General features: G+C 41.3%; 1 protein-coding gene across 1 annotated transcript; it reads left to right on the top strand.

Annotated features, from left to right (window-relative positions):
* Positions 1-336: 336 nt before the first annotated feature.
* On the top strand, positions 337-9,809 carry LOC134440062 (NACHT, LRR and PYD domains-containing protein 12-like). Its single transcript, XM_063189989.1, has 4 exons — positions 337-569; positions 3,597-3,770; positions 4,092-4,265; positions 9,800-9,809. Exons 1-4 carry the CDS (start codon positions 349-351, stop codon positions 9,807-9,809), a joined length of 579 nt encoding a protein of 192 aa, XP_063046059.1. The 5' UTR covers positions 337-348.
* Positions 9,810-10,762: the final 953 nt, after the last annotated feature.

Below are 10,762 nucleotides of genomic sequence, written 5' to 3'. Positions count from 1 at the left end.
GCATTACCCAAGTTAGATGGAAAATACATTAAGGTGACATTTTGGGCAATAAAATCAGGAAATTACATCATAATGATGTCATAATATCCAATAATGACACCAAACTGATGTCATTCATAGATCTTTGGCTGAAGATCATCCCCTCCAAGTTTGGTGGTCATACGCCATTTGGTTCCTGAGTTATGAAGGGGGGGTCAAAAGAGCCCCCCAGTCCCAGGAATGCCAAAAAAGCCCGGTCTGTATAGGGTTAAACTAAACAACATCTAATGACTGGTTGAACAAATGATTACTTCTGTTTTGTTGAATACATTTGGCACAACATTAGCATGCAGTACATACAGCATCACAATGCTTTTATTATGTCTTCTAGTTACTGGTGGTCTTTTCCCCTTCAGGCTTGATAGCTGTGGACTCACCTCACAGAGCTGCACAACACTAGCCTCCATCCTCTGCAAAGAATCATCAAAGCTCAGAAATCTGGATATCAGTGGCAACTGCATTGGAGATATTGGAGTCAAGAATCTATGCAGTGGCCTGAAGAACCCAAACTGTGCCCTGGAGACTCTGAGGTTAGGTCTTGGTTAGGCTCATGTGGTCTCTTATCTTGCTTTCTCTATCTACCTTGTACACTCATTTGCCCCTTTGTTTCTCCCTCTGTAGGACTGAGTGACTGACTACTGACACTGACATTGCATGCACACACACTTGGCAACACTCACCATGGATAGACATTTGGCCATTTAAAAATTAGAAATATTTGCTAAGCAGTGTTAATTTTGACAGGAATTTTTAATTTAGTTTTAGTTTTAGTCTCTTGACGAAAATGTAATTTTAGTTTTAGTCACAATTTAGTCATCTAAATCATTTTTGTTTTAGTCTAGTTTTAGTCGACTAAAATTCATACAATTTTAGTCGACGAAATCTAAATTAATTTTAGTCGACTAAAATAGGCTATTACATTATTTCCTCTTGTCTACACTTCTCTATAAAATTGTCAAACTAAAATAGGGCCTACCATTTGGGGAAATCAATGATTAAAATAACATATTGTAGGCTAATAAGAAAATATTGTAAAAAAAAAACTGCCAGAGCGTCTTATAAGCCAGTGCGTCCAATGTGTAAAAAAAATTATGGCCGCGACACTCATAAATCTCTGTCGATATTTTAGAACGACTTCGGGGGAAAACGGGACTGCACGTTATGAAAAAATAGCCTACTTGTGGGTATACCAGTAATCAAGAGCGTCGCGGGGTACAGTAGGTGCATGCAGGCAAGGACGCCTGGAGCCGTACGGCCGTACGCACTGTGGGTACCTTCACCAGTGGAGGAAGTTTAAAAAAAAAAAAAAATATTACGCCTATTGTGTCTTCTATGAATGTTGTGACAATGCAACATATTATATGAGAAGAAGCAGCATGAAGCAAATTAAATAGCAGAGACTCCATTGGGCACCATTAATGTACAAAGGCAGATAGCCTGCTTTTTGCTTCTGTGCGTAAAACTCGCGCGCTCCTGAAAAAAAGATACAGTAGCAAGTTCTAGTTCCATCAGCGGAATTCTAACTTGAGCGGCTACCTCCAGTCAGACATAGCCCACAAATTTAAGTCTAGTAGTTCTAGTTAGCAAAGACAGCTCTCTATTTCCCACTTGGAATAACACATAGCCTATGTCGTGGCGTCGCTGATGGAAGAACAGTCAAATAACCGAAGTTAATGTCTTGAAAGTGACAAGTGTCAATCGTAGCCAAAATCCAGTTGTCATGTGGGCTAGGAAGAAGGCATCGGATGGTAGCAGTACAGGTAGGCTAAGCTGTTTCATTCATCACTGAGCCCGCCGCGGCAAATATTATAGGGTACTTTGCTTCTGGTGTCATATTTCCTAAAGTATTTTGGTTACCGTTCTGTGTATTGTGGCTTTCTACAGAGACGGTTTTATGAGAGGTACGGAACTTTGCTTTGTAGCATACTAGCTTCGGACGGCAGCACTGACAGCTGGTTAGCTGGTTATGTGTGCTACGCAAATTTTGTTGGTGCGTACCTTACTGGTCAAGTCTGCAGGCGCCCCTGCACAGGCGTTACAATGGCACGGCACCTGTTGGAAGACGTCTCTCTCTCTCTCTCTCTCTCTCTCTCTCTCTCTCTCTCTCTCTCTCTCTCGTGCGCGTATTGCAAGCTGTTGCATATTATTTGCTTGATGCAAAGTTGTGATGGCACGTGACACGCGCTCTCGTTGACATGGTTGTGTGTCCATGGTTGCATGCATTCGCAGGACGTTATTGCAATAACTCATTTGAAAGCGTGGAAGGGTCGTTCAGTTCCTATTTCAATGTCCTTGACTGAAACGCAAAACTCCACACTTCCGAATCCTTTGCGATCGGCACTAAAGTGATTCTTATCAGAAGGCTTTTGCCTACGCATAGACCCTTAAATTAGCCTACAAACATTAGCGAACATTGAAAAAAGATCAAACAACGACCGTCGGGTAGCAGGTTCATGAAAGCGCAGGGAGTGGAGAAGTTCCACAAAAATGCAGAGAAAGATGTTTGCTACTGTGCGACAGCACCACCACCTATTTCATGACTGCTTAAACTTCTTCCTCATGGATAAATGGGCAACAATATTTTTTCCAGCCAGGATTGCACTGAAAAGTAGGCTACTGCTGTTAAAAAAGGGTCACGGCCACTGCCTGTCACTGTACCTGCTGCGTGTGTGTGTGAGGGAGGGGAGGAGGGAGGAGACGCGAAGCAGATGAGGCTCGCGCCTTGCGAAATAGCAGGCAATTCTTTTCCAATGTTTCAGTGACATTTTAACAAAAATGCTTCCTATTGGTTTTCGTCTCGGATGGTATTGTAGTCACATTTTTATTTTTTTGACGAAAATATTAATCAATATCGTTATATTTTTCGTACAAACGCATGCTGTTTTTTTCGTCATCGTTGTATTGTCGTCAGGGGAAAAACAATCGTTACGAATATTTATGACGAAAATATTTCGTCACGAAATTAACACTGTTGTCTAAGTGTATTTCTTCTTTGTGTCCCTCTTTGATAGTGGTGTGCATTGGCACTGCCCTCATGATTCGATTCGATTACGATTCGGGAGGTTTCTATTCGATCCAATCCTACAATACATTGCAATGCAGTACATTTCTACTGGAAGCAAAGCAAATGTTTTATGAGTCATGATGAAGCAATACAAGTAGCATCGCATTGAATTGAATCGTTCATGCCCCGCATTGCATTGCATTGCATTGCCGAATCGATTATTCATGACACCAGTACTCTTTTATATTTCAACCAAATACATCATATTTCAAGAAAGCAACCTTGTTTACTGCTTTTGACTAAAGAACATTTATTTCATCTTCCATCAAGGGGGAGAATCCCTTAATAACTTGTACTTTTCTCTTGAAACTGTAGATCTCACACTTGCTTAAAGAGTCTGCCAACAGAACAAGTCACTTTTTTCCTGATCAGATTTTTCACTCTTTCAACCAGATGTACAAGATACATGGAAAATGTATCAAGTAAGAGTGATATTAAACAGCAATAACCTCTTGTAATAATATTTAACAGCAATAAACTCTTCTTCCACCAGAATGTCAGGCTGTAGTGTAACAGGAGAAGGATATGCTGCTCTGGCCGCAGCTCTCAAATCAAACCCTTCACACCTGGAGGAGCTGGACCTGAGAGGAAACGACCCTCGACATGCTGAACTGAAGCCCCTCACTGATTTAGTACAGGATTCTGCCTGTAAACTACAGAGACTAAGGCAAGGCCATTATACATTCTAATAGGAATAAGAAATATCACAGCGTCTCTTTGCTCAGCGCAGCTTCCAATTATACAGTTAATTTGATTGAAAGGCTGTAGTGCAGAGTTGATTGACTGTTGATGTAGACAAATGAATGATATCTGTGGCCTATAGAAACCTGCTTGTGGTTCATCAGGCTGAATTCAAATTTACTTTACTTTACGTCCACGCTCTTGTATGTATCTGAGGGACACATTATAACTGTCTATCAATCCACTAAAAAACAAAAAATGCCGGTAGCAAGTAACATAACAGAACTTCTTTTAACTTCCTTTGCAGACTGTTGAAGAGTGATGCAGCAGATAAAGCTCTTGTGTATCTGACTTCAGTTCTGGGTGTAAACCCCTTACTGCTGACAGAACTGGACCTGATTGGGAAGATACCAGGAGACCCAGGAGTGAAACAGCTCTGTGCTCTACTGGGGGATTCACAATGCAGACTCAAGAAACTAAGGTTAGTGATTTAATGTGTTTTTTTTCTGTTTATTTATGAAGTAGTTAGTATGTTAAGCAGGGCTCTAAGTTAACTTTTTCCACCACCAGCCGATTTGGCTAGTGGACATTTTTTCTAACCAGCCAAACAGAAGTTCAACTAGCAATTTTTTTTTTTAAATCTCGACGAAATAAACTTTAGGCTAGTTTTTTTTTTTAATTATGGTAATTTTGTTCAACAATTTCTACAACACAGATACACTATATATAGGCCTGCATACTATAGGCCTATGCCTACATAATAAGCATAGGCCTATTATAGGCTATATATTATTTACTTTCATTACTTAGGCCTAATCAATTTGATTAGTTTTTGTTCAATTCCTATGAAAACAGCTGAATCACATCACACAAGCCACTCACATAACAGACCTTTGTACAGTAACCAAGCACACAGCCAAACCCCCCAAAACCTCACATACGCACACCCCAAGGAAGGAGAAGAGATGAGAGGAAAAGGAGAGGAGAGAGGAGGAGCTCTTCTCTTATCTACCATGCGCAACAAAATGACAAGAAGCCTAGTTTAACTAAAAGTAAATAATATCACGGGAATCTTCGCTTCCTTTGTTACTTCCACAGCTTCGTCGTTGGTTGCTTTTTTGTTATTTGTTTTCTTTCCGATGGCGTGGGCTTTCCAACTTAGTTGCGCCAGGACTTAAAACAGTTCAGAAGACAACTGAACTGACAGCTACGCTCACACTACTCTGACAGTCAGCTCTCCTCCTCTGCCCTTGTCGCTATTTCGTTCCACAACCACTCCTTTTTTAACGTCACTATTATTACGGTTACAATTACTACTAGCATTCACCAACACACAGAACCTTGCTCTAACCCCCGCCACATTCTCATCACTCGCACAAAACATAGGCATAATCTGCGTTAGTCATGTTATTGAAACGGTCAGGGCCTCGCTGCTTCAAAAAGGCAGCCTGTTACAGCAAGGTTCAGCCTAGTAATAATAGCAGTAGTGACGTTAAAAAGGTTGTAGCAAAATCGACGAGAGCATAGGAGGAGAGCTGCCTGTCAGAATAGTGTGAGCGTAGCTGACAGAAGGCTGGTCGTCTGAAATGTTTTCAATGCTGGCGTGTGCAACAGCATGGAGTTGCCGCTTGCTGCACTGGAAAGCCCACGGTGGGAGGCTACCTCGTGACGCTAGTGTCCATGGGTAATGTAGGAAATCTCGCCTTAAGGGCTCTGCATGCTTAACGTGCGCACGTTCGTCATAGCAGCGGTTTACCGTTCATAATTTACTGTACTCGGGCGCTACTGGCGGGTAGGTATTTTTTTCTACTAGCCAAAATTAATTTTCACCTGTGTTTGGCGGGTTGGCGTGTGTTAATTTAGAGCCCTGATGTTAAGTATGATTGTTGTGTTTACAAAGTTGTGACTTGTTATTATCTGAATTATATTGTGTTTATTATTTACTGGTTTTCACGTAAGATTGCTATGCTTGGTAAGCATGTATTTGGTATGGTAGCTGGTGTTTGTGTATAGTAAGAATGTATTTGGCCTGGTAGCTGGCCTTGGTGTACAGTAAGCATGTATTTGGCATGTTATCTGGCCTTGGTGTACAGCATGTACAAACCCCAACTCCATAGAAGTTGGGACGCAAGGTTAATTGTGAATAATAACAAAATACTACCATTTTCAGAAGTCTGGTCCTGACATTAGTTGGAGAACGGTACAAAGAAAACATATCCGCAATCAAGACTGACCAAAATGATTGTTTTGGGGGATATTCATGAATATGTAAATCCAACGTGTCTCAAAAGAGTTGGGACGGGGACAATAAAAGGCAGCAAATGTCAAGGAAGACTAAAAACAAAACAAAAGACAACACTTAACAGTTAATAACATTAACCAATGAGATGATTTTATAGAAAAACAGTGTTGATTCCTATCTTGGACATGATTTCAACAGCTTAAATGGTAGGTGTATTCCTTGTCATGTTTTGCAATGTTTTCCTTTCTATCTGTAGTGCTTACACCAAAAGCCTGCCATTTTATGTCCTGCTGGTCCTTATGTTGGAGGTAAACTGTTAAAACATAGTCGAGAATACAATTTGTCCTTACTATGTGGCAGTAATCGAAGATCTCCCTTCAAAATATATTGCACGAGTGGCTTTTCATGCTTTAAAACCCATTTATTTCATTCAGTACTGTATTCAATTCTACAGGTGAGCTAGAACAGCTTAAACAATGTACTACTCATTGACAGTTACTCTCAATGTACTACTGCACCCCCATGCCATCATGGAGGCTGACTTTTGAAGTTATCACTAACACAAGTTGCATGGTCAATTAACACTGTAGCACAGGATGTGCAAGACTCTATTATTTTCAAAAAGAATTGACTTATGCAATTTCTGCTGACTTCTGTAAGCAAAGGACAGTTTCCCATGTCTTCTGGGTCTATTTCAAGTAAGCTCGGGTGGATAGGGGAATGTTAAACCCCTCTATCATTTGCACACATGAAGTTTTCACTAGCTGTAATTCTCGGAGTGCTAAAGTGAGACTACAGCGAATATATATTTTGTGATGTCATGAACCTATACAATGATTTTAATGACAAAAATATGTCTTATATACACTCATTCACGATAAATCAAGGGAATTCGTAACTTTATGTAATAACTATGGTAATTGTTCCCTCTGCATCTTTAATTCTGAGTGACACAGCCTCTCTGTGATTGTCTTATACCTGGACATTCAAATTGTTTATCATTACAATTCCTTTTGAAATATTTTTCCTTGTTGTTTTATCTTATTTGGATGTTTATAACATTTCACTGATCCCCGTCCCAACTTATTTGAAACGTGTTGCAGTTATCAAATAGTAAATGAGTAAATATGTAAATGAGTACATATGTCCCCTAAAACAATATTTTGTCTCGGTTTTAACACTTGATATGTTGTCTTTTCACTATTCTCCATCTAAGGAATGTATTGAATGTTTTGAAAATGATAGCATTTTGATTTTATTCTCAGTTTACCAAACGTCCCAACTTCACCGGAGTTGGGGTTTGTATTTGGCATGGTAGCTGGCCTTGGTGTACAGTAAGCATGTATTTGGCATGGTAGCTAACCTTGGTGTACAGCATGTATTTGGCATGATAGCTAGCCTTGTTGTGTACAGCATGTATTTGGCATGGTAGCTGGTCTTGGTGTACAGCATGTATTTGGCATGGTAGCTGGCCTTGGTGTACAGCATGTATTTGGCATGGTAGCTGGCCTTGGTGTACAGCATGTATTTGGCATGGTATCTGGCCTTGGTGTACAGCATGTATTTGGCATGGTATCTGGCCTTGGTGTACGGTAAGCACGTAAGCTATTTGTCATGGTAGCTGGCCCCCTATCCTCCCCGGCTCCTGTGTTCTTAGGTTAGGGTTAGGGATGGGTTTGGCCCATGCAATAATGACAGGTTAGGGTTAGGGATGGGTTTGGCCTATGCAATAATGACAGGTTAGGGTTAGGGATGGGGTTTGGACTATGCAATAATGACAGGTTAGGGTTAGGGATGGGGTTTGGACTATGCAATAATGACAGGTTAGGGTTAGGGATGGGGTTTGGACTATGCAATAATGACAGGTTAGGGTTTAAGTTGGGTTAGGGTCTATGCAATAATGACAGGTTAGGGTTTAAGTTGGGTTAGGGTCTATATGCACATTAACTTTCTTCTGTGACCTGGGGAATATGCTCTCCTGAGAAGCAGACGAGGTAAGATGACAGCTGCCAATCACCTCACAGGAAGATGAAACTGGTGTAGTATTCATGACAGTATCACTAATATACAGATGGATGAGAGCCCAATATGATATAGGTGGATGAGAGTCTACGTACAGGGGTTGGAAAAAATATCTGAGACACATGTCATTTTAGTGTGGGAAGTTTCATGGCTGAAGTGGACCAGCCTGTTGGCCAATCTTCATTTATTGCATATTGCACCAGTAAAGTGAAGTGTGAAGGTTTAATTAGCAGGGTTAGAGCACAGTTTTGCTCAAAATTTTGCAATGCACACAACATTATGGGTGACGTATCAGAGCTCAAAAATGAGAAATTCTTGGTGCGCATGTAACTGTTGCATCTTTGACCGAGACAGCAAGTCTTTGTGATTTATCAAGGTAATGTCTGCATACCACCAAGAAGGATGAACCACATCCAACAGGATTAGCTGTGGGTGCAAGAGGAAGCTGTCTGAGTACTCTGAAATAGGGCCCGACCGATTATCGGCCGCACCGATATATCGGGCCAATATTTGGCATTTTTGGGATATAGGTATCGGCCATACTTTCAATAAATTTCCACCGATAAGTTTGTATAACTTTCACAACCAATTTTGCAGCCGTTTCGCTCTGAATGTGTCCTCTATTCTGCTCTCCCTACTTTGAGTTCTTTCATGAGAGCATTGCCCCGCCCGTCATAGCATCTGATTGGTTTGGCACACGGAATACAACCAATCAGCAAGGCTGCGAACGATTTCAAGGCGGCTACCGCACGCACGTGGGGGGCGGGGTGGATATGCGGTTTCAAGACGGTAGCATAGCTCTAGCTCACCACGTAACCCACAGCAGAATGACACCTCACTGAAACGGATGTTCACAAAGTAATCTCAGCATAGTGTACAGTACATTTTAAACCCCTACATGGAAACGTGATCGTGTCTGTAGAGGTGGACACAAGAGGTGGACTGAAAGTCATGGTCAATGAGGACCAAATACAACGTGTTTGCGTTTGTTCCTGAGGCTATGTGTTGTGCTTGCCAGCCTGCTAGCTAGGTAGCCTGTCGGTGTGAAAGCCTGTCTTGTCCCGTAATAACTGTTACACAGAATATTAGCACAGATTGATATTAGAACCAAAGATGATTGTTCGTAATATCCTCACTTTAATAGCATTACGTTTTGGGCTGTCGCTGCGGTTCAAATATCTAGAGTAACATCATGTTACCGGTAGCCAGACAGCTATGCCGTCCCACTACCACCAAGTAGCTAGCAGGCTTGCGCTAACAACCATGGTGTCAACAACTTTATGAAGCCGTATGCAACGTGACCCAGGCACTAAAGGCACATTAGAGCTCTACTCGTTTAACCGATTAGTTTTATTGTGCGTCGCTAAGCCCTTTGACCATTTCAACACATCCGATGTGTGATATCAAAGCGCTGGCAGCTGGCTGCTCTGTTGAGAGTGTGTCCAGAAATTAGATGTGTGATAGGGAGGCTGCAATGATCCAAATACTGCTTTGAAAATCGCCTTAATTTGTGACGTGAAAACATTACATTATACTCAGTCCTAAATGCCATTGTTTCACCTCGCTGTAATATCCCGCGCGATTACTTATCAGAAAGGTTTTATGCATGTTGGAAGCCGGCTGTGTTATCATTCTCTCACGCTGGTGATTCGTAGCTTTTGGAATGCTGCTGACTTGTAAAGAAGCAGGCACGCATAGATCGCTTTCCAATATTTCATCCTGATGTCCCCACGTTCTCTGTCGCCCCCCAGAGACGGATAAGCAGCCCAGTACAGCCACAATAAACTGAATAGTTCTTCTAGCAGTGGCTATACCACAGATTTTTTTTCTAGGAAGAAGGGCTGTGGTTATACGTGCTTCAGTGTGCATTATTTACTTTAAGTAAACTAGGCCTACTATTGCAATATATTTACAGAAATATGCAGGCCTATCTGGGCCTATGTGATTTTGACTGTATTTTTTCTGACATCTGACATAAAAGTTAATTATTATATAGTATTAACTAAATGTGTGTATATATAATTAACATATAATATTTTTATTTATAATAATAATTATAATAATAATAATTTATAATTAATTAATCTATTTATTTATTTTTAAATATATTTTAGGGGCTTTCATGCCTTTATTTGATAGGACAGTCTGAGATGGTGACAGGAAGCGAGTGGGACAGAGAGACGGGGCGGGATCAGGAAAATGACCCCGGCCAGACCCGAACCGGGGTCCCCGTGGGCATGCAAGCCCAAACGTGGGGGGCCTAGCGCGCACAAACACCAAATTTTATTTTATTATGAATAATTTTTCTTTATATCGGTTGTAGATACGGCCTCCCATTTCCATAAATATCGGTATCGGTATCGGCCCTGAAAAAAACATATCGGTCGGGCCCTACTCTGAAAGGGATGTTTGGGTGCTAACCCGGAATGTATCCAAAAAACACAAAACCTCAGCTATCCAAATCACGGTAGAAATAAATGGGCACCTCAACTCTCCAGTTTCAACCAGAACGGTCCATCCACAGGGTCAATACACACGGCCGGTCACCCAAACATCCCTTTCAGACAGCTTCCTCTTGTGTCCACAGTTAATCCTGTTGGACGTGGTTCATCCTTTTTCTCTAACCCTGCTAATTGAACCTTCACACTTCACTTTACTGGTGCAATGTGCAATTAATGAAGATTGGCCAACAGGCTGGTCCATTGAGCCATGAA

The sequence above is a fragment of the Engraulis encrasicolus genome, chromosome 23 (genome assembly GCF_034702125.1).
Source record: "Engraulis encrasicolus isolate BLACKSEA-1 chromosome 23, IST_EnEncr_1.0, whole genome shotgun sequence".
Lineage (NCBI taxonomy): Eukaryota > Metazoa > Chordata > Actinopteri > Clupeiformes > Engraulidae > Engraulis > Engraulis encrasicolus.
Note: the sequence above shows the minus strand (reverse complement) of the source record. Positions and strands in the feature narration are given on the sequence as shown.

Coding starts and splice junctions, on each gene's coding strand:
- LOC134440062 (XM_063189989.1), top strand. CDS start 349: ATGCTTTTATTATGTCTTCTAGTTACTGGTGGTCTTTTCCCCTTCAGG. Junction 570..3,596: donor TGTGCCCTGGAGACTCTGAG/GTTAGGTCTTGG, acceptor TTCTTCCACCAG/AATGTCAGGCTGTAGTGTAA. Junction 3,771..4,091: donor TGTAAACTACAGAGACTAAG/GCAAGGCCATTA, acceptor CTTCCTTTGCAG/ACTGTTGAAGAGTGATGCAG.